At 40.6% G+C, this 24,927-nt stretch overlaps 1 protein-coding gene and 1 long non-coding RNA gene across 5 annotated transcripts in view; one reads left to right on the top strand and one right to left on the bottom strand.

Annotated features, from left to right (window-relative positions):
- The first annotated feature begins 277 nt into the window (after positions 1–277).
- Positions 278–24,927, top strand: part of LOC128698527 (serine/arginine repetitive matrix protein 2-like) — a 55,635-nt gene continuing 30,985 nt past the window's right edge. The window contains exons 1-3 of one of the 4 annotated variants that reach the window (XM_070103915.1): positions 278–604; positions 22,574–22,715; positions 23,786–24,028. In XM_070103915.1, coding sequence (XP_069960016.1) covers positions 22,590–22,715; positions 23,786–24,028 — 369 coding nt within the window. In that variant the 5' untranslated portion in view covers positions 278–604; positions 22,574–22,589. Of the gene's footprint in view, positions 605–4,875; positions 5,111–18,059; positions 18,195–22,573; positions 22,716–23,785; positions 24,029–24,927 lie in introns of those variants that run through there. The other 3 variants (XM_070103916.1, XM_070103917.1, XM_070103914.1) reach the window with 3 other exon arrangements.
- On the bottom strand, positions 18,193–23,919 carry LOC128698529 (uncharacterized). Its single transcript, XR_008408477.2, has 3 exons — positions 23,778–23,919; positions 20,883–20,985; positions 18,193–19,404 (listed from the first exon to the last, which is right to left on the bottom strand). It is a non-coding gene; the product is annotated as an uncharacterized lncRNA (long non-coding RNA).

Raw genomic sequence — 24,927 nt, forward strand, 5'->3', positions numbered from 1 at the left:
CGAGACAAGACATAAAAAGTCATTCACCCTCACAGCACATAAGACGCGCCAACCAGCTCTAAACACGTGCATGAGCACACCTAAACAAAAAAGCACATGTATTTAGATAAATGAAACACGCATGTACTGACGCAACAAATGGTTATACGTGTACTGTAATGTGTATTGTAATACAGGTATGTGTGTCTGCGCGTGTGTAGAGGGGTGAGTGAAGAAGGTTGGGGGGGGGGGTGAGTCAGAGGTACGTCAGACAACGGGAATAGCCCAACCCTCCACCCAAATATAAAGGCATTACTGCAGCAGCGGCAGTGAGGGAGGTTGTGGTACCTCTCTACCCTGGCGTGTGTCCCTACACCGCCTCCGTCACCACCCACGCCACCGTGATCACCCGCGCCACCGTGATCACCCGCGCCGCCGTGATCACCCGCGCCACTGTGATAACCTCCCGCATGTGATTATCCCCCTGTGCCTCCTGACGAAGGCGTACCGCACCTGGTGCCTAAATACCTGCGCCTGAAGTTACCTGGTACCTAAGGAGCACTTTCCGACGAAGGTAATTGGGAGTGATCTGTCTTCTGGCAGAAGAGGCAAATCCACCACACAGGTAAACACAACTCTTTTCACTCCTCTACTACTGTGACTCACTGTACTACTGTAATTCACTGTACTATTGTTCTTGTACCCACCACTATGTACTCATTCACTTAGACTTTTACACTCAGTCTCGTACACACTTTCACATTCAGACTTCATACATAGTTTTAAGAATAGGCACGATAGGGCCCACGAGGGTATGAGTGAATCTGGCTAGCGCCAAGTTGAGAAGAGAGACCAGGAGCTAAGACTCGACCCCTGCAACCACATACTGAGGAAAACGTTTTAATTCTCCCTCTCTCTCAGCTACAGATGAGCTATCAAGTTCAAATATTATTAACAGTGTTCCAGTCACGTTATGTAAGTCAAACAGGAAAATATAATTTACAAAATAAATGGCGACCACCGGTAATACATGTTGATGAATACGGTTCCTATAATCCCGCGCAGTGTATGTGTATTCCTGGAAGACTAAAGAATGTTCCGGTGATAAATATGGGAGACCAAATAGCAAAGGAGATTAAAATAACCAACCCACATCCCCGACTCACGTCAGTATTGACTCATCTCGTGTTGGCTGCCAGACACCGTTTTCTCTAACTTCGGTGAGTACACTTTGGTAGTGAACGGAGGATCAAGTTAGTTTAGTTTAATATGTTTATTATGCACCCCATACCCATCCAGTGGGCGGTAGTCAAAAGATTACAGAGGTACATAATGGGTCCAGGGACTGGGCCTCAAAGTTTGGATAGCTGAGCAAGTTACAGAGGTAATGAATTCACAATTTACAAAGGTAATGAACTCACAATTTACAAAGGTAATGAACTCCAGGTAGGTCTAGTCACAATCATGACAAGTTACAAAGGTAAATAACAAAAAGGCACAATACCGTGACTGGAACGATACACAAATAACCCGCACATAAAAGAGAGAAGCTTCTCTCTTCTATGTGCGGGTTATTTGTGTAAGTTACAAAGGTATTTACAGATTACAGAGGTACACAATGGGTCCAGGGACCGGGCTCCAAAGTTTTGATGGCTGAACTAGGTACAAGGTGAAGATTGAGACACTTATGCAGCATATGGGAATCTTTATTCAGGAAACGTTTCGCCACACAGTGGCTTCTTCAGTCCAATACAAAGAGGAAGGCGTAAGGAGAGGAGGAGAATGATGTAATCAGTCCCTCAACCTGGAGTCGATGTGTTCAGTCCATCAATCTTGTAGAATGTACATTCTACAAGATTGATGGACTGAACACATCGACTCCAGGTTGAAGGACTGATTACCTCATTCTCCTCCTCTCCTTACGCCTTCCTCTTTGTATTGGACTGAAGAAGCCACTGTGTGGCGAAACGTTTCCTGAATAAAGATTCCCATATGCTGCATAAGTGTCTCAATCTTCAACTTGTCGGTTTTTCAAACCATTCATCACATAGGTACAAGGTAATGAACTCACAAGCTACAAATCTGTAGGTCATACCGCCGTTTATCAAGTTCGATCAAAGGAAGGGTATAATGCCTCCAGCTCATGGGATCAAGAACCCTACACTAATATCAAGGTTATACCGATTGATTTCAGCGGTATCCAATAGCTAGGTTCTAACAGTAAAATATTAGAAAGAACCTTAGTGTTAATAAGTCAACTGTGTAAGGCAGTTGTAATCATCCAAAACTTGCTTCATTGTACTTACGTACAAATGTACCTTAATAAACTTATTTTACTTTAGTACATTGTTCATTTTGTTAAACAGAAAGTGTCAGCAAGTATTATTAATGCAAATAAGTAAATAAGTATTTTGTTTTGACACTGGTCTATGAGCACACACACATGATAATTATTCAGCTTAGATATTGGGTTTTGAGCTTAGCAAAAGGTTATATAAAGTCTCTTACATTAATTGGGTTGTGCAGCGTAGAATGTTGCATTTTGGGCTTATGGGAAAAAATGTTTTGTTTTGTAACCAAACTTAACCTAACGAACCCACATTAACCTAATCTAACCCAGACTAGGAATTAAATTCTGGGTTAATTTGAGTTACGTTACGTTTGGCTACCAAAAAAAAAAATCCATTTTGCAGAAAATATAAATAGCTCTATCTCACAACCTGCTTAATATTCGAGAATTTATATAATAAAATATACCTCTAAACTATAAAAATAGCTATATATAATACATTACGTAGTTTTAAAAGGACAACCCAATAAAACCAACCAGACAGACAACTTTCCTGCTTCTGCCACCTAAGCTGTATATTGCATTCTTTGAATAATAAGCACGTCTTTATTAAGGTTTCGTACTAGAATTTCAATTTTACAATGGTGCTGTTTAGTAACTTGTCCAAGGTTAAATTACACGTAACTCAATAAAGTAAAACAATGTGACTTATTGCCATTGGGACATTTAATGCTGTTCATTTTTTTACTTATTATTCAAGTCAGTTCTGCACCTGTCTGCAACTTCACAGATATCATAGAACTATTTCATTATTTCTAACATTATTCATATAAGGCATATGTAATACCTTTTATTGGTGAAGAATCGGAAACAAAGAGAGAAAAAAAAACGAAAAAAAGTTTAGGAAAAAGTACGTAAAAATGGGAACACACTCAAGGAGAAAGTATTTACCCAGGTATTTCAAGACAGTATCACAAAGAGAAAAGGCCATGTCCTTCACTTGCTTGATGTGGAATCGGCCGAGGTTAGCTAATGTTTATCTGTCAGACAAATAGTGGCCATTCCTTCCCACCCACTGTGCTGAGGCAAGTTTTCAGGTGAATTTTGAACGCTAATGCACCGTTTTCATTATTATCATTATTATTATGACACATTTAGGCCATATAGAGATTGGGACAGGATTGGCGCCGAGGGAGACTTAATAAGCCGCCAAATAAAATAACGCTGCTTCAAGACAAGTCAACCAGATTGCCCTACGCCTCTCATATATAAAACATCTGGACAGTCCCTGTATGGGGACGGGGGTAATAAGGTTTGATTCAAGGACATGGAGGATAGCTCCATTTATCAAGAGCCCTTTGCGAGCATCAAGGAACCCGATTTGGATTTAATCCTCTATCTGCCTTTTCTTCAATATACGCGCAGTTTACATAAAGATTTCTCTTCCTCCTGAAGGCTGCACGAGGTGTCGTCACTCTTAAGTTGCTTCAGTGATACAATGGGTCAGAAAATGTTTTAAATACGCGTGTCGTACTAGGATATTCTGAGTAGCTTCATCAATCCAGTGAGATTTAAAGGTTCTGCAAGGTCTCACGGTGACGTTCATGTCATATTTTTTTATATTTGAATATAAAAGTCTTGCGATCTTCCTTGATTTTCGGTGCCTGTTTATTATTATTAATAAAGATTCGCCGGTATTCTCCCGGCCCGGGCCTTTTCCAAGTGGTGGCCCGGCCTCGGCTCACTCTTTTGGGAGTGTCTGAGACCTAAGTCTCCCATGGGAGAAGGCACAAGTACCTCCTCATCTTTGGGACCAAGTGTCCCCAGGCCTAGCCACAAGCTAGGCCTCTCTGGTCTGCCATCCCCGCCCCAAAGGGGTTAATGGGAATGACAGTCTTGTGAGCTGTAAGCTCTGGCTCAGGCACCTACCCTACCCTAGAGTTAGGCATGGTGTCGATCTTCTTCTGTGTCTGCTTTCTTTCACTGTCTTATTTGTTTGAGTTGTTATATTCAAAGCTTCCCACAGATTTTATTGTAAATATATTCCTTGGTAGTATGGTATTTCCCGAAGTGGATATATATTCGTATGTCATTTAAATATGCTTATTTTTTATTCTACCATAGTACATGTATTGTCTTCCAGTCGATAGATGTCACAGTGCTTTATGAGGCTTCAGTGTTTTTTTTTCTTTGTCACTTAAGTGTTTCTCATGAAATATTCTGTCATACATGAGAAGACACCAAGAAAGTTATTAGAAGCATTCTACGCCCTTGAAAGGAAAGAGTATAAGGGTAGTGTGCCTTGATGTCGGCGAAGGGATCTTGATCTAAGGAATTGAAATTATCTTACCATGACTCGACTATTACCTCCCATTCTCATATTTGTAGGCGCCTCTTCTACCTCCATATATACATGGAATTACCAAGTTCCCTTGATGAGCGGGTAGTTCCAGTTCCTTGGATCAATAGCTTTCAGCAGCTTCAAGGTACTCTGAAGGATAAAGAGAGGTGGGCAGCAGTGAGAGTGTTGAAGTAGTGAGGAACCTTGAGTGGCCGCCCACTACCATGGGAAGGTTCCGCTTGTCTGGTCGCCACCACCACCTTCAGAGTGGTTATATTCACGTCAGTCTTCCTCTGTCCTTCCTCGGGGTGTTGCTCTCCCATACTGCAAGCTTGTGTGCAAGGAGGATAGTACTAGTGGTCCCGAGAGTGCTAGTTTACCCCAGTGTCAGTGAACTTCATAGTGATACAGCAGTTCGTGCAGCGTCGTATGTGAGCTACCAGACCACCTCTTACCTAGCACAAGATAACCTCCAGTAATATACGGTTACTTCTGATACTGTAAGTAATACCAAACTAAAGTTTATCTATAGACAGGTACAATGCTTGCACACTAATACAAGAAACTTAGTGTCATCGTACTCTGATAACGAACATCAAAAAAAAGTAAGTTATCCAAAATAACTTTATCCTGGACATGAGAACATACAGGTCAGGAAGTGCCTTTAAAACAAGTTAGGTTAGGTTAGATAATATTTGTCAGGAAACAGGACAAGTGTTTCCTGACACGAGTCTTAGTCATATAATAACCCGCCACTGGAGCTTTTGATCATTTGACTGAGGCCTTCCGCTGGCTTACCACTTCACCCCTTTAAAAGTCAAGGTTATAATTATAACCATATTGTGTTTAATACTAGTGTTACATAAGTGTCAAAAAAAACTTGTTCTAGGATACCTGTGGAAAATACTGTATATATTTTCCAGAAATTCAGTATTTATATGTATATAGATGGCCATACTGTATTTAATAATATTTGTCATAGAAAACGGAAAGCCTGCGTCTGCGCAGGAGGAGACTCGCCATCTTGGTTTTGAATTTTGTACAAACGTTGGTGTAATGGGAAGAATTTTTCGTGCTCTAGAGGTTAAAATTGTGTTGACACCTCTCAAATAGGAGGCGAAATTGGTGGATGTGCATTCCTGCATAACTTGAGATATCAGACGACTGGACAAGACAGCTCCAGGAACCTCAGATAAGCTCTCTAGATTTGTGTGTAATTCTGGCCAGCATTATTTTCATAGATTTAGTTAGTGAGGTTTTCTGAGTATGATACACATTAATCTCCAGTCAAATTGGTGAGTGATATTAAGATATATTTTCCTTCTGTTATGTAATTGTGTATATATATATATATAACCATTTATTATTTTTAATATACAGTCCACAAATTTATATATTTACCAGTATTCCTGGTGTATGTATATTTCATTTAATTAATAGGTCCAGAGCAACTTGTGGTTATGACAGTGGTAGGTATCGAAGGGGGACATTTCTGCGACCTAGGTGTCCCAAATTCCTACTTGTCGATGTAACATTGATAAATAATAATTATCAATGTTCATTTACTGTTATGTATATAATAATACATCCAAGTAAATGCAATTTTCCACAATACCCCTGCTGCTGCAGATTTTCAGTGTTTGGAATGAAAATGAACACCGTGTACTAGACGAAATGACTGCTGAATGTGAAAGATCTCAGACGATATTTGTAAAAGAAATGTTTGAATGTCAAGGATATTTATTACAATATTTGCGACACTTCATTTATAATTTTCTTAATTATATATATATATATATATATATATATATATATATATATATATATATATATATATATATATATATATATATATATATATATATATATATTTATTTATTTATATAATGTGCCTAATAGGTAAAATTGGTCAATTAGCAAGACTTCGTTTAAAATTAAGTCGTTTCTAAAATTCTCTCTTATACGGCCAACAGTAGCAGCCTGGTTGATCAGACCCTGATCCACCATGAGGCCTGGTCTCAGACCGAGCCGCGGGGGCGTTGACCCCCGAAACCCCCTCCAGGTAAACCCCAGGTAATACGTTGATGTATTTTTTTTTCATTTATGTTAATGTAAAAATTAATAATTTTGTACCAAAATTATAATCATAGGGAGCGCTAAACCCGTAGGGATTATACAGCGCCTGTGGGGGGATAAAAGGTATGCAGACTCAATTCAAGGAACTAGAGCACAGACCCAATTCCCTAGATCAAGAGCCCCTCACCAGCGTCAAGGAACCTCTCTTGAGGGGTTTTGTACCAAAAGAACCTTAGAGAACTTACCCAACAAGTGCAATTTAATTTAGCCTAATCCAACTAAATATATTTAAGATAAGTTTACAGTAATTTAATAATAAACAAACACAATGCTGTATATTTTTTTCGTTAGGTTCAGAATGATTTTTGCGAAATTATTGCATCCACAAATTTTCGCTTGCCTTGTTCGGCAAGAAGAGCGTTGTTATTTAAGCCAAAATTGCAAGTTTTACCTATTCGGCCCCTCAAGGAAGGTTCTTCGATGTTGGTGAGGGGCTCTTGATCTAGGGAATTGGATATGTGCCCCGGTTTCCTGAATTAAGCCTGAATACCTTACAAATTCCCCCCAGGCGCTGCATAATCCTACGAGTTTAGCGCTTCCCTTTATAATAATTACCTATTCGGCACACACAATATATATATACATTATATATATATATATATATATATATATATATATATATATATATATATATATATATATATATATATATATATATATACTACTACTACTTACTATATATAGGACTGAAATCTGAATACAAATTATTTTTATTTACGGCAACACTGTTTGTATGCTAATTGAATAAACACGTGTACCTTAGTGAGAGTTAAGATGTACAGTGAGTTCTCATATTCTCGTGAGAATCATCACAGTCTGCTGATAATGCTTATCACTCATTCCACCACCATTGCTACTACAACATCCTCCACTAATCACCTGTATAATCCTCCTTGTCTCAAAAATCTCAAATACCGTGAGGTAATGTCCGGGTATAGCAATTACACATCTTTACAAAATAGTACCATGGTGTAACCATCTCCTTGGGGGTTGTGTATCTATTTGTGCCCAGTGTGTCGTTGAGAGGGGGGGGGGGGGAATTGTGTGCCAGGTGGGAGATAGGTGGTTGTGGGAGGTGGGGCTAGGTGGAGAAAGAATGGTTGTTAGGTGGGATAAAGGATGATTCTGTGCTAGTGGGGTTAGGCGGAAGAAAGGATGGCTGTCAGGTGGGGGTGAAGGGCCAGGTTAGGCAGGAAGTTGCTAATGTTATGAACACTTCACACTTATTCCTTAGTTTAAAAGAAAGTGGGTGGAAAACCAGGCTCCAGTACACTATATTATGTCTGCTCAGTGAGTAGTTAGGTAAGATGAGGTTTGTTAGGAAGCAGGACAAGTGTTTCCTGCCGCGGATCTTAAGTTGTATGATGACCCACAGCTGGAGCTCTTGGTCATCTGACCGAAGCCTCACACTGGCCTACCGGTCCACCCTTTTAAAAATTGTTATGATTATAACCATTTGATATTCAATTAGTGGTCATCAACTGGCAGACCCGCATCTGGAGAGACACTTGATTGTTCCTTGATAAATAAAGAGAAGCACCATCTTTACATTCAGAAACATGTCAATCAGACCACTCACACCCTCTGCTGTGCTGATAAACGCCAGATGGTATCAAGGAGGTACAGAATCACCGTGGAAAAAATGTAACCTCATAAGCACGATTCACATAAGCTACAACTATTATGGCATTGATTAGAAAACCTGGTATGCATTCACAACGAGATGTGTCAGCCGTCGCGGGAATGTTGGTATTACATGTGAAATTAATGAAACTAAAGTCAGCTCTTCAAAGGGGGGGATGCCCTGATGCTGGTGAAGGGGTCTTGATCCGAGAAATTGGAGCTGCTCTCCTCTTCCTTGGATCAGACCTGATTACCGCCTATTTCCTATGCCCTGTATGAACCCTGTAGCTTTAATGATTTCCAGTAAATTTAATAGATACAAATGCAAGCTAATACTGTGGTCCGTCTCATGAATTTTTAAAAGTAACAACCAAAGGAATTTAGGTATGATTGTATTTGTGCTGAGTGTGTTATGTCCTTAGTTTTTGTTTGTTAAATTTGTTTTTATTGTGTGTTGTATAGTCTTTATTGTTAGCACCGTTAAATGACTAGCCCCGTCAAAAGGCTCTATAAAATTCTCAGCTACTAGAGTTCAGATTCAGTCGTGGGTGATGAGAGACAATTGGGAGTCTCCTCAAACAAGTTGCTTTTTCCACTTAACAGTAAAATAGATACCTAGGAGTTAGTAGTGTGTTGTATCCTGGGGAGGGCCAAAGAACCTCATCGGAAATCAGCCTCACGGCTTGGCTCTCTTCACTTATCTTGGGTTTTATCTATAAAGTGTATCGCTGTATCTATAACATCAATGTGCTCTCAGAAGCAAATGGTTGGTTAATTTTGTCTGAAGTTTGTCTACGATACGAGGCTACAAGTAGCCTATTCATCACCAGTCAAGAATACCTCTAAATAAAAGATACTAAAGTCAGCCTATATACACAGATGCATATACTTCTCGGTATATGCTTATCCTGTGTCATGATGCTATATCCTTGAATAGTTGCTGTGTACCAACTTATTACAGATTCAGTGAAGAATAACTCCGAAGGAAAACAGCCAGTTCTAGTTGAGCAAATTCTTATAGCTTGCTTATATATTTTAGAGAGGTTAAGTCTCTTGGTAAGTGCTAATGCAAAATAAAAGCGTATCAAGACATTGCAGAATAAAGTTTGTTTTTCCTAGGGTGGTGAGTTGATCCTCTACTAATATCGTTGGTGAAGCGAGACAGGTAATAGTTGAGTTGTGATGAGTGGTTTGAAAAACCGACAAGTTGAAGATTGAGACACTTATGCAGCATATGGGAATCTTTATTCAGGAAACGTTTCGCCACACAGTGGCTTCATCAGTCCAATACAAAGAGGAAGGCTTAAGGAGAGGAGGAGAATGAGGTAATCAGTCCCTCAACCTGGAGTCGATGTGTTCAGTCCACCTTAAGCCTTCCTCTTTGTACAACTGTCAGACACAGCAGCATCATGGGATCTTGTTACAAAGAATTCTTCAACACTTGTTCAACCTTTGGACGATGACCTACTTCGACTAGTGGATGGTACCACTATGACCCCGCCTCCGCCTGCTTCACTTCACCTCACTACAGTATATAAGCCACGTCTACGGCCCTATGCTGTACATTCTACAAGATAGGTGGACTGAACACATCGACTCCAGGTTGAGGGACTGATTACCTCATTCTCCTCCTCTCCTTAAGCCTTCCTCTTTGTATTGGACTGATGAAGCCACTGTGTGGCGAAACGTTTCCTGAATAAAGATTCCCATATGCTGCATAAGTGTCTCAATCTTCAATAGTTGAGTTATCCAGGCTTCCAGTCGAGATTCACAACAGTAGGCTAACTCCTGGATACCTACTTATTGCTAGGTGAAGAACTCCGATACCTACTTACTGCCAGGTCAAGAAGAAAATAGGCGTACGGAAACATGCCCAATGTCTTCAACCGCCCCAGGAATGAACCCTGGGTTTTTTGATTAGGAGCTGGAGGATATGGAGCCAGTAATTGTTCTTGCTGCGGCGGTGGTCTTATAATGTTTTATTATTACAAAAGTTACAATATATTATGGTTTCTCAGATCTAGCCGACTCCGATAAATGATAATCTGGTACAGCAATTTAAAGGTGGGCCAATAGCTTTTAGCTGTGAGTTGGCTCCTGCAAAGACTGACAGGCGAGTGCAACTACGTGAGTACGTACACACACACAGGACAGGAGGGATAGGGAAGACATGATAATGACGTATAAAATACCGAGATGAGTTGACAATATGGACAGGGTCAGAATTTTTCAGAGATGGGACACAACTGAAACTTGACTCAGATGAGACATAGAGATCTTAGGAAGTATTTCTTCAACCTTAGAGTTGTCAGGAAGTGGAACAATCTGGAGTGTGTAGTGGAGGTAGGTTCCATACATATCTTTAAGAAGAGATACGATAAGGCTCTTGGAGCTGGGAGTGTGGACCTAGTATCACAAATAGGTGAGTAACACACAGTGACCAGGGTGGGCGGGGCTGGTGACGCCCTCTTCACCTACTCGACAAACATCCAGAACTTAACGTTGAAAAATAATGCGAGTATATAGTGAATGTCCAGAGAGGAGAGAAGCCGTTTGTCGCAGGGGAAAGAAGTGGGTAGCCTTGTGCTAATGGTGAGAGGGCCGGGGAGGGGGCATATTAGCCTAGAACTTAAAATACCCCCACTCAACACCTCTGGCACCGCCCTATTACCCCGCCCGCACTGATGACGTAATAACCGCCCATGTGACGTCAGTGTTTACCCAGCTGTCAAGGCCTAAGCTTCCTCAGCTGCTGCACCACCATCAATTATTACAATCAAAACTAAGCGCTAAACCCACAAGGGTCATACAACAATGCATCACCATCAGTTGATGTAGCTGCACCATTATAACACACCAAAGTACTACTGTCTTGTAGGTCGACTTATTGTGATATAACAACGTAGTGTTGCAGACTACTTTCCTTCCTGTTGAAAGTCACGTGACCATGTTTCCCATCATAATATTCGTGAGGCAGCATTATATCTGTGGTTATCATAGAGCGCCTGTAGAATGGCAAGTAATCAGGTTTAATCCAAAGAAAGAAAGGGTGGCTCCAATTTTTGGACTCGAGGCTGAGGGACTGATTACCTCAAACTCCTTTTAATCTTCAACCATTTTTCTCTGTATTAAACTGAGGAAGCCACTGGTTGGCGAAACGTTTCCACGATACAGATACCCAAGTGTTGCACAAGTGTGTAACTCGCCATCCTGTCTGTTCTCTGAACCATTTATTTACCGGAAAATCGTTAGAGGCAGTTAATGAGTTATGGGACTAGAGGCCTGAAGCTACAGTGGTAATTAACTATTTGTATTTTTTTTACCTGATTCCAATGTCAATGAATTGGTAATACATACATAAATTCAGTCATGAAACATTACAGTGTGGTTTATATGTGGTTTTGCATTATTTATATAATGTTAGTAATGTACCTGGAGTTTACCTGGAGAGAGTTCCGGGGGTCAACGCCCCCGCGGCCCGGTCTGTGACCAGGCCTCCTGGTGGATCAGAGCCTGATCAACCAGGCTGTTACTGCTGGCTGCACGCAAACCAACGTACGAGCCACAGCCCGGCTGGTCAGGAACCGACTTTAGGTGCTTGTCCAGTGCCAGCTTGAAGACTGCCAGGGATCTGTTGGTAATCCCCCTTATGTATGCTGGGAGGCAGTTGAACAGTCTCTGGCCCCTGACACTTATTGTATGGTCTCTTAACGTGCTAGTGACACCCCTGCTTTTCATTGGGGGGATGTTGCATCGTCTGCCAAGTCTTTTGCTTTCGTAGTGAGTGATTTTCGTGTGGAAGTTCGGTACTAGTCCCTCTAGGATTTTCCAGGTGTATAAAATCATGTATCTCTCCCGCATGCGTTCCAGGGAATACAGGTTTAGGAACCTCAAGCGCTCCCAGTAATTGAGGTGTTTTATCTCCGTTATGCGCGCGGTGAAGGTTCTCTGTACATTTTCTAGGTCAGCAATTTCACCTGCCTTGAAAGGTGCTGTTAGTGTGCAGCAATATTCCAGCCTAGATAGAACAAGTGACCTGAAGAGTGTCATCATGGGCTTGGCCTCCCTAGTTTTGAAGGTTCTCATTATCCATCCTGTCATTTTTCTAGCAGATGCGATTGATACAATGTTATGGTCCTTGAAGGTGAGATCCTCCGACATGATCACTCCCAGGTCTTTGACGTTGGTGTTTCGCTCTATTTTGTGGCCAGAATTTGTTTTGTACTCTGATGAAGATTTAATTTCCTCGTGTTTACCATATCTGAGTAATTGAAATTTCTCATCGTTGAACTTTATATTGTTTTCTGCAGCCCACTGAAAGATTCGGTTGATATCCGCCTGGAGCCTTGCAGTGTCTGCAATGGAAGACACTGTCATGCAGATTCGGGTGTCATCTGCAAAGGAAGACACGGTGCTGTGGCTGACATCCTTGTCTATGTCGGATATGAGGATGAGGAACAAGATGGGAGCGAGTACTGTGCCTTGTGGAACAGAGCTTTTCACCGTAGCTGCCTCGGACTTTACTCTGTTGACGACTGCTCTCTGTGTTCTGTTAGTGAGGAAATTATAGATCCATCGACCGACTTTTCTTGTTATCCCTTTAGCACGCATTTTGTGCGCTATTACGCCATGGTCACACTTGTCGAAGGCTTTTGCAAAGTCTTTATATATTACATCTGCATTCTTTTTATCTTCTAGTGCATTTAGGACCTTGTCGTAGTGATCCAATAGTTGAGACAGACAGGAGCGACCTGTTCTAAACCCATGTTGCCCTGGGTTGTGTAACTGATGGGTTTCTAGATGGGTGGTGATCTGGCTTCTTAGGACCCTTTCAAAGATTTTTATATGGGACGTTAGTGCTATCGGTCTGTAGTTCTTTGCTGTTGCTTTACTGCCCCCTTTGTGGAGTGGGGCTGTCTGTTGTTTTTAGTAACTGTGGGACGACCCCCGTGTCCATGCTCCCTCTCCATAGGATGGAAAAGGCTCGTGATAGGGGCTTCTTGCAGATCTTGATGAACACGGAGTTCCAGGAGTCTGGCCCTGGGGCAGAGTGCATGGGCATGTCATTTATCGCCTGTTCGAAGTCATTTGGCGTCAGGATAACATCGGATAGGCTTGTGTTAACCAAATTTTGTGGCTCTCTTATAAAAAATTCGTTTTGATCTTCAACTCTGTCTGGTTAGCGGCTTGCTAAAAACTGAGTCATATTGGGACTTGAGTAGCTCACTCATTTCCTTGCTGTCATCTGTGTAGACCCATCTTGTTTAAGTAGGGGCCCAATACTGGATGTTGTTCTCGACTTTGATTTGGCATAGAAGAAATACTTTGGGTTTCTTTCGATTTCATTTATGGCTTTTAGTTCTTCCCGCGATTCCTGACTCCTATAAGATTCCTTTAGCTTGAGTTCGATGCTTGCTATTTCTCTGACCAGTGTCTCCCTACGCATTTCAGATATATTGACCTCTTTTAGCCGCTCTGTTATTCTTTTTCGTCGCCTGTAAAGGGAGCGCCTGTCTCTTTCTATTTTACATCTACTCCTCCTTTTTCTTAGAGGAATAAGCTTTGTGCATACATCGAGTGCCACCAGGTTAATCTGTTCTAGGCATACGTTGGGGTCTGTGTTGCTTAGTATATCTTCCCAGCTTATATCGGTTAGGACTTGGTTTACTTGGTCCCACTTTATGTTTTTGTTATTGAAGTTGAATTTGGTGATGCTCCCTCGTGACTAGTCTCATTATGTCGGTCTGGGGCTCCACGCATACATGTCTGAACCTCAATTATGTTGTGATCTGAGTATATTGTTTTTGATATGGTGACATTTCTTATCAGATCATCATTATTAGTATTGTTAGTATGGTTGAATTTAGACTTATAATCAAAACCAAGCGCTAAACCCACCAGGGTCATACAGCGTTGCCTGGATTTAGACAGGCTTAAATAGTTGAGCTATATAAAGTTGGTAGTCAGGGTATTTTTTTTCCAGAAAGGTTGGTAATATATCACTATGTGGAAAAAGACGCTTATGTACAGTTCAGGACATTTATTAAAGGAAACGTTTCGCCACGAGTGGCTTCTTCAGTCCATTAGGACTGAAGAAGCCACTCGTGGCAAAACGTTTCCTTTAATAAACGTCCTGAACTGTACATAAGTGTCTTTTTCCACATCTTGTCGGTATCACCATACCATTTCCTCATATCACTATGGATAAAATACTTAGATAATTCTTGAAGCAAAAAAGTGAGCGTCCCATAATTCATTTTTTCCGCATTCCAGCACATAATGAGGCAGGGTGTAACAATAATTCCTCAGGTAAAGTTTACATTTAGTTATGTCTGCATTAACTGATAGTGCAACCTCAGACGTACTTGCAGCTTAACCCAGGATTGAGTTAGTACTGGTACTCGCTTACAAGAAATATCTCGATGACTAGGAGGCACATCTATTTCTTGTTTTGACGTCGACAAGGGTCGAAAATTCATGTTTTTTTCGACATATATATAGACATATTAGAATATTTTAAATCAAGCTATCTTACCGAGGCATGAAGAAGAGCTAAGGAAGGTCACCCTAACTAGCCATGTTACCCCAATTCTAAGCCTGGGTCACCCCGAGTGAAAAGCACTGGCTTGAAGTACATTGTAAGAGTATTTATACTACCATACTGGCTTTCATTTCTTCAAGTAGGTACTCCATAACCTGAGATTAAATATTAACTGAATGAATCTTGGCCACAACAGTTCTACATATTTTACATTTAACTTAATTTCATTCTCCAAGAGTCTTTCCTCGTATTTTTTTTAGTTATTCTTTTTTAGTTAGCTGTACTCTTTATAAAAAATATACAACGTGTGTACACAGGGAACACAACTTCAAAATCTTCGTAATAAGTGTATGTGAAGATAAAGTTCTCCTTCCTCAGCAAGCTATCTTTGATTTATTCTACCCCAGTGGGTTCGTTTTCTCGTGTATTTTGCTTCCTCGTAGCCAATACATTGTAAGCAAAAATTTTAAATTACACGATGTGCCTGGTGTAAGTAGAAATTTGTACAGATTACATGATGTGCCTGGCGTGAGCAATGTATATGTACATTATACACCGCATAGGAAATATGGGAAAGTATTGACTTGAGCCAAGGGAGGAAAGCAGCCCCAGTTCTTTGGATCAAGAGCCCTTCCCCGGCATCAAAGTGTGGGTGTCTGGTATGAGAAGTATATCTTCATGGGGTTAACATATCATGGAGGCGAGTATAGCATCATGGGGTGAAGAGTGTAACATCATGGGGTAAGAGTGTAACATCATGGGGTGAAGGGTAGCATCATGGGGTAAAGTGTTTATCTTAGAGAGATGCTGGTGGGAGGCTGGAGGTTGCAGCTGGCGCCAAGCATGGTAAATATTAGCTTGCTGCTTCAACCAAAATTAGAAACATTATGGAGCAACAGCTGCCCGTCATTGATGCGTTATGATGCCTGCCAAGTGTGACCTCGCTTCACTCCCAGTCGAAACTCTCAACGTAACCCACACTAGCTATTAATATTTGGCAGTGCCACTCATCCTGCGAGATGAATAACAGCCGCAAAATTATAATCATGGGGAGCGGTAAACTCGTAGGATTATTCAACGCATGTTAGGGAGATGGAAGGTATTCAGGCTCAATTCAGGGATGTGTGTGTGATGAATGGTTTGAAAAACCGACAAGTTGAAGATTGAGACACTTATGCAGCATATAGGAATCTTTATTCAGGAAACGTTTCGCCACACAGTGGCCTCATCAGTCCAATACAAAAAGGAAGGCGTAAGGAGAGGAGGAGTATGAGGTAATCAGTCCCTCAGCCTGGAGTCGATGTGTTCAGTCCATCAATTCTACAAGATTGATGGACTGAACACATCGACTCCAGGCTGAGGGACTGATTACCTCATACTCCTCCTCTCCTTACGCCTTCCTCTTTGTATTGGACTGATGAGGCCACTGTGTGGCGAAACGTTTCCTGAATAAAGATTCCTATATGCTGCATAAGTGTCTCAATCTTCAACCTCAATTCAGGGAACTGGAGCACAGATCCAATTCCTTAGATCAAGAGCCCCCTCATTAGCGTCAAGGAACCTCCCTTGAGGGGAACCGCCGCAAAAGACTATTACACTCCGGCTCATCCTATGAGTGAACACACCGCCATGTAGACAGTATTTGGCAGTCACTTATTTTGTGAGGGATTATTATCAAAACTAAGCGCTAAACCCACAGGGGGTCATACAGCGCTGACAATATTGGGCAGTCATTCATCACAATTGATCTTCTCTAATTTCACTAATTACTGAATATTTGTTTAAAATAGTAGCATGATCTTTAGCACTCAGAATGTATGAAATTTGCATCATCACGGTGCCCCGTGGCTAAAGCTCTCGCTTCACACGGCGAGGGTCCGCGTTAGATTCCTAGCGAAGGTAGAAACATTGGGCGTATTTCTTTACGCCGGTTGTCTCCGTTCCCATCAGTAAAATGGGAATCTAGGAGTTAGTCGACTGGTGTGGGTCGCATCCTAATTTGCCCGAAATGCTCTGCATAACAAGCGACTTTCTATATAGTATGTCACTGATGCCAGCTAGGCCTGTATACCTTGTACATATACGTACTAGTAGAAATGAAGATATACGTAGGGTTGATTATCGTTATTATAATCAAATAAAGCGCTAAACATAGGATTGATATTAATGGTCCACCACTGTGTAATATTATTATGAGCGATATTAGCCTATTATTACAATTTTGCATTAGTTCATCCGTCATCGCCTTGCTGTTTTTGATACTGTAAAGTACCCAGTCAATGACTTTACCAGCCATTAGAAAAATCTGTATTTTAACATGAGTGCTTTTGATTTCCTTACAGATATTAAAAAAATTAAGTTTTTGCATGTTGCATCAAGTTCTTTCAGTGCTAGATTTATTTTGTCACATAAGGATCGAAGCAGTTTTTCTACATGAATCAACAATTGATTTTGTGTGGATAGTTAATAGCCTATCTTGTCAACGAGATCGCTATAGCTGCAGTCACATCCATCACCAGTCAAGATTACTTTAACCATGAAGATAGGGATTACAATCAACTCTTCCCAAGTGTTTATACAGTGAGACTAATCTTTTGGTATATATAATCCTGTCGTATTCAACATAGGACTGAGGACACCTCTTTGGGGTCTGCCCAGTTCTAGTCTGTGCACTTTCACTTTTTTGCACTGAAACAATCTTACTTTTTAAAAGGTATTCTTTAGCCAACATTAATAATTTGTCTAACTTTCATCTCTTTAATTCGTCGCATTATGCCTGCGCTTCGAATTTTGTCAAAAGTCCTTATGAATTAGGCGATACTGAATAATGTGCCTTGTTTGCAAGAAAGGTCTTGATGCAGTGTTTAGTGTTTCAGCCCCTTTTTAAACATTAATCAGGAACAAGAGTATATGCAAAAGTAATTTTCTCCTGCTTGATTTGGTTTTTCATTACTCTATTTCTCAATATTTCCTATGTTCTCTGATTAATGTGTATGGAGTTCCCAAGAACACCCTCCCTAGTTTTTTTTTTTTTTACCTTCCCTTTCTCTTGATCTTCACCGTCCTCATTCATGCCTTCCCTCCTTACCCTTGAGGGAGAGGGTACGAGGTGTGGTAGTGATCTTGCAGTGATGTATCTCTCCCTGCAGGCGCTGAGTCATGGTATGCGAGGCGCCCAGGGCCAGGTCACTGCTGGTCAGCAAGAAGGGCAGCTTTCTCGAGGACCCCTTCTTCAGGGATGCCTGGGGCGACTACAACAATGCCGTCAGGAGGATCGTCGATAGGTACACCTCGTTATGACCCACACTGCTCCTGTTCTGCTTACCTTACTAACCACAACCCAAACTACTCACCTGCATGCCTCACTAACACATACATTGCATGTGTCAGGCTGCTTTCGAATACGGACCTTGATTGTATCTAAAGAATGCGATGTGACCAAGAATGATTCCAAAGTCGTGACGAGCCATGTCAGTATCAGCCTTAGCCAAGATTGTACAATTATCGTTGTTAGGCAGAAAAATAGCTATACCTGAAATATCGCCAATTATTTCACAGTAGCCTACAGTGTTATGTTATACACAACAAGACGAAACCTAAAAATACAAATCGTAAGGCTTATAAATATGTTTAGGGTCTCTATTCAATTAGTATGTAAATTCTCAAATATTAAGTGGGTTATGCAATACACATTTATATACTGGGCCTTTTAGATTTTTTTTTTTTTGGGGGGGGGGGAGTAGGGAGGTAACACAACATAATCTAATCTAGAATTTAACTCTTAATCAAGGTTGTTAGATTTTTTGATAAAAAAAATTACCCATAGACCAAAAATATAATTGTCTTCATTTTACAACATATTTAATATTGGAGAATTTATATAAGTTATCGCTAAACTCTAAATGAAGCCATTAAATATTTTTTACCCAAAAATGAGTAACTTTACCAATCACTGATACACACGTAAATCAGTGTACAACGGTTCTACTGCAGCCAGCTCCATAATGTTGAATGTGTGTGTGTGTGTGTGTGTGTGTGTGTGTGTGTGTTGCAGCTTTGGACGAGGTTAGACAAGAGACAGGCACCGTGCCAGTCCGGTGTCTGGCACGTTACTCAACCACCACCATTACCGAACTTGTATTCTATCAGTTTATCATATACGAGCAGAGATCAAGAGACTAGTAGAATTAAGGTACTTTCCTTAGATATTTTGAACAACTGAAGTCCTGTTGTCTTGAAGCCACCGGATATTCCTCATAACCCACATCTTATTACATAATACATTTTATTAATAAAAATATTCTTGGAAATGCGCCATGATCCTCCATGGCAGCTTGACAAATCTACCACGTCAGTTCATGGATGCAGAGTATTTCCTAAAGCACATTCTCGAGTCCATCCTTAGATGCATAACCGTCTTCACGTTTACTCTGATGATATATAGTTCAAGTGACGGACTAGCGAACGCATGAACGCCGTTCTAGATTCGTTCATCTGAAAAAGAAATGTAAAATTACTTTGAAGCCGTTGTTGATACAACAAATAACCCTCCTACGCACCAAGATTTCCATTCTAAAGACAATAGTATTTTTTTAAGATGATAATCTGGAATATGTGCGAAATAAATCATATTTGTGGGTAGTAAACCTTACTCGTCGGCAGTAAATATTACTTGTGGGCAGCATACCTTACTTGTTGGCAATACACTACGCCATACTCTTCCACACACGAGGTACAGTGATCAAATTTACTGGAAAATATTCTATACAAACGTTTAAGACTTTAAACAAATAATTCCATTCCATCAATGGCTCCCAAAGCAGTGTCCTCTTAGGGTATAAAATAGTCAGCATGATCTAATATCTTAGTCGCCACTGATATCAGGGCTGCACTGTTGCATATCTCTGGATTATAGAAAATATTTGACTGGTTAACTGCATACTAAGGGGCTTTCTGCATGTACACCTAAATGTCACCCATCTCTGTATAAACATTGTACTAAAGCCTATCGACACAAAGGTCATTAAGGCTGCATGTCACATGACATAAATACTTGAATCCCAAGTATATAAATTTCTTTTATATACATGCTCTGTTCAAGTCAGCTCATAATGGGGTTACAATTTAAGCCTATCGACTACCGTACACTAGGGTCAACAAGGTTGCATGTAATCTTAACACTAGCAGCATACGGATATACGAAGGTTAGGTTTAGTAAGATTTGTCTGGAAGCAGGCACATAGTCGGTTAGGTTAGGTAAGAATTATCAGGAAACAGGACAAGAGTTTCCTGACGCGGGTGTTGGTCATATGATGATCCGCCACGGGAATTTTTGGTCATCTGACCGAGGCCTTCCACTGACTTACCCCTCCACCCTTTTAAAAATTCACAATTGCATTTACTTTGGAAAATAAAATTGAGAATGTTGCGCTTTTCCTCATATAGTGTGTCATTTTGTTATTAGTGTTATTTATATTTACAGGGTATTACTATTATTGTCCTTATTATCGTGAGGAGGTTCTAACGCCATAGGGAAAATACAGCGCTTAGATAATGGGATGTAATTAAGTTTGATCCGAGGAAAGGGAAGAGCAATTATAATTTCTTCGATCAGGAGCTCTCTGCTGATGAAGATCTCAAAGTAGGAATGAAAATATTCAGTTCTATTTTTATTCCAAGCTAAAAAAAAAAGATGTTACATACAAATGTGGAATTACACACCATTTTCGTGTTTAGTTTACTTTCTTTTGTGCAACAGATGGCGCACACAGCGATTTTTTTTAATGTGTAGAAAGTAACAGATTTGTTTGAATTATTATCCCAGCTGGTTAATAACCCAGGATAACCTAATAATCCGAATATAAGAATGAAGGAACACTGCAGCAGGCATACTGGCCCATGCTAGGCAAGTCAGATTCACAGATTCATGTGGATATTTAAAACTACCGAAAGTTCTTGCCTTAAGACGCTACCTGGGAGTCTGTTCCACTGAAGGGAGTCGGGGAAACCGGTTAGCCGGACTTGAATCCTGGAGGTGGGAAGAGCAGTACCTGCACTCTGGAAGGGCGGGGATATCTGCAGTTTGGAAAGACATTTGAACTCCAGGTAGTATCTGCGCTTCTTTGGCAAGATAGTGATAATGAATGATGGTGAAAGTGTTTTTTTCAGGTCATTCTGCCTCGGTGGGAGACTTCCAGATCCCGAATCTGGCTGAGTGGCGAAAGTAATGTGCACTTTGATACAGTATGAAGGTTCGAATCCCGCTGTGGACTGAGATAATGACTGATTTATATATATATATATATATAGATATATATATATATATTATATTATATATATATTATATATATTTTATATATATATATATATATATATATATATATATATATATATATATATATATATATATATATATATATATATATATATATATATATATATATATATATATATATATATAAATGTCGTGCCGAATAAGTAAAATTGGTCAATTAGAAAGAACTCGTTTAAAATTAAGTCCTTTCTAAAATTTTCTTATACCTGGAGTTTACCTGGAGAGAGTTCCGGGGATCAACGGTCTGACCAGGTCTCATGGTGGATCAGGGCCTGATCAACCAGGCTGTTACTGCTGGCTGCACGCAATCCAACGTACGAACCACAGCCCGGCTGGTCAGGTACCGACTTTAGGTGCTTGTCCAGTGCCTGCTTGAAGACAGCCAGGGGTCTATTGCTAATCCCCCTTATACGTTTAAAGATATGGGCCAAGCCCATGATGACACTCTTCAGGTCACTTGTTCTATCTAGGCTGGAATATTGCTGCACACTAACAGCACCTTTCAAGGCAGGTGAAATTGGTGACCTAGAAAATGTACAGAGAACCTTCACGGCGCGCATAACGGAGATAAAACACCTCAATTACTGGGAGCGCTTGAAGTTCCTAAAACTGTATTCCCTGGAACGCAGGCGGGAGAGATACATGATTATATACACCTGGAAAATCCTAGAGGGACTAGTACCGAACTTGCACACGAAAATCACTCACTACGAAAGCAAAAGACTTGGTAGACGATGCAACATCCCCCCAATGAAAAACAGGGGTGTCACTAGCACGTTAAGAGACCATACAATAAGTGTCAGGGGCCCGAGCCTGTTCAACTACCTCCCAGCATACATAAGGGGGATTACCAACAGACCCCTGGCAGTCTTCAAGCTGGCACTGGACAAGCACCTAAAGTCGGTTCCTGACCAGCCGGGCTGTGGCTCGTATGTTGGTTTGCGTGCAGCCAGCAGCAACAGCCTGGTTGATCAGGCTCTGATCCACCAGGAGGCCTGGTCACAGACCGGGCCGCGGGGGCGTTGACCCTCGGAACTCTCTCCAGGTAAACTCCAGGTAATGCAAAAATTAATTATTTTGTACCAAAAGAACCTTAGAAAACTAACCTAGCCTTATAACAAGCGCAATTTAATTTAGCCTAATCCAACCAAATATATTTTAGACAAGTTTACAATAATTTAATGATAAACACAATGAAGTGTATTTTTTTCGTTACTTCCCCAGCATGTAATATATATATATATATATATATATATATATATATATATATATATATATATATATATATATATATATATATTAGTTTTAGTGGCAAGTTATGGTCCACAGGTTCAACCATGGGGGAATGTTCGCACCGCGTGACAGATTGCGAGATTCTCACTACCACTCCATGTACCGCACACTGCGCTCAGCACGCATCAACTATGCGGCCCAGGCTGCCAGGTTCAAGGACGAGGGTACTGTTTATAAGGTACGTACCATCACTTGTGTCCCACCATCACCTGCGCCTATGTCTGTGTCCCTCATATTGCTACTATTTTCCACAATTCTTAACCATTTATTATTATCTAGTATGTAAACGTATTACCACCTAACTGACTGGTCAAGAAATCAACTGGTTGAGATTACTGAACCCAGAGATCCAGTAATTAAATTTAAGCTGACCCAGACTGACCCTGCCTGTATTATCAGTGTAATGATAGGATGGTGAGGATAGTTCACTGAATGATAGGGAGGAAGCTCAGGATAGCTCACTGAATGATAGGGAGGAAGCTGAGGATAGCTCACTGAATGATAGGGAGGAAGCTGAGGATAGCTCACTGAATGATAGGGAGGAAGCTGAGGATAGCTCACTGAATGATCGGGAACCATGGAGAAAGCTGATATCCGTGGAACGAGCATCTTTAATCCAGCCCATTTATACTCTAAGGGGATGATTAATATACAGTACATACTGACAGATTATAAACCATACATCTTGTACGTTATTTTAACGAGGAAGGAACTAACAACAACCCTTGCGGCTTAGATTAAATAATTAAGACAGGTAAAGTTAGAGGCTGAAGCTGTTAGAGAGGGTGACACGGACAAGAAATGCAGTACGAAGGTGTAGTTTGATGATCCTAGTACCTAGGGCTGGGCTAATATAGTTGAGCACTTGTTTTGAGCTATCAGTCGGTTATTACATAAATTATCCAGTATTTAGTGGCTTGTACAATAAAGGCAGTTATATTCTGGGCCAATTTTTTTATTAAATGTAATCAATTTATCGCAACCTAATGTGATTTAACTTATATTAAGAATTACATTTTAGGTAAAATTGCTTCCTGCACACCCTATACTGTCACATTGCTTCCTGCACACCCTCCCTCTACAGTACTTCCTGCATACCGTCTCTCTACACTGCTTCCTGCACACCCTCTCCCCCTTGCTTTGTTATATTATCACTGAAGTTGTAGTCCACATGTGGAATATCTTTCAACATTGATAATTTTGTTATATTCCCATGTAACTACTTAATACCATCTCTTACCATGATAGCTTGTGATGGACGTGCGGGAATTTGTGGGTGGTGATGTGACGGTACGTACCGCGGGAGGTACACTGTCAGTGCGTGGGAGGCTGGAGGTGGGTGCTGACAGCGATAGTACCTCTACCTCGTCCAAGACATCCTCAGCTCGCACTCTACACCGTCGCTTTAACCTCCCTCCGGACGCTGACGGAGAGAAAGTAGAGTCCATCCTCTCCCGGGATGCTGTCCTCACAGTTACTATTCCTAAAAGAGTGAGTCTGCTTCTTTTATTATGTTTAATTGATAAGCGCTAAATCTTGGTCATACAGCGCTTGGGGAATTGGTAATAATCAGGTTTGATCCCAGGGAGGGGAGTGTACCTACAATTTGTTGGATCAAGACTCCTTCATCAAGGCAACCAATCCATTTAGGTGTCTAAAGCCTGTACTACAAAAGTACGTAACCTGTCTAGAATACTTTAATACTTAAAATAATGATTATAATCATAATAAGCGCTAAACCCACTAGCATGAAAATAATGATTAAAACTCTCAACATGTATACACACATAACCACACAACATATTACTAGACAACAAGCAGTTCAGTTATTATTATAGAAGCCGTTCCACCTTTCATAGAGAGAATTGGAAGGTTACAACCGAGGAAAATAAATTAATTTCACATGCAGTGCTGAATTACATGTACAGGTAATAATTTCGCCGATTCAGATAATCCGCAGTCAGAGGAAGATTTAGGCTACGTTACGGTCTGTATTACTTCATTATTAAGTCACAATTTCTGACTTAATGGTCCCCAACTGTGTGTTACTTGTGAACTGTTCCAGCCACAATATATTGTGGGTTAGTTGCACATTGTTCCAGTAACGGAAATGTGACTTTTATTCTTCAGTCATTTGACTGTACACAAAGTAAGTCTTAAATCAAGGGTATACAATACGATTAGACATGTGCAACACTTGGGAATTTCAATGAGATACCCAGGTGGTGCACATGCATCTTATTTGCCATTCGAAAAGACTAGACTTAGAATGGAAAGTTAGAGAATTTAAATTTCTCAATTTTCTTAAACCATCATTCAGTGTTTCTGTGATGTCTATAATATTTATATAGCAATTGCATTTATATTGTATATTCTTAGTATCAAATACA

Source organism: Cherax quadricarinatus, chromosome 88 (assembly GCF_038502225.1).
Source record: "Cherax quadricarinatus isolate ZL_2023a chromosome 88, ASM3850222v1, whole genome shotgun sequence".
NCBI classification, from domain to species: domain Eukaryota; kingdom Metazoa; phylum Arthropoda; class Malacostraca; order Decapoda; family Parastacidae; genus Cherax; species Cherax quadricarinatus.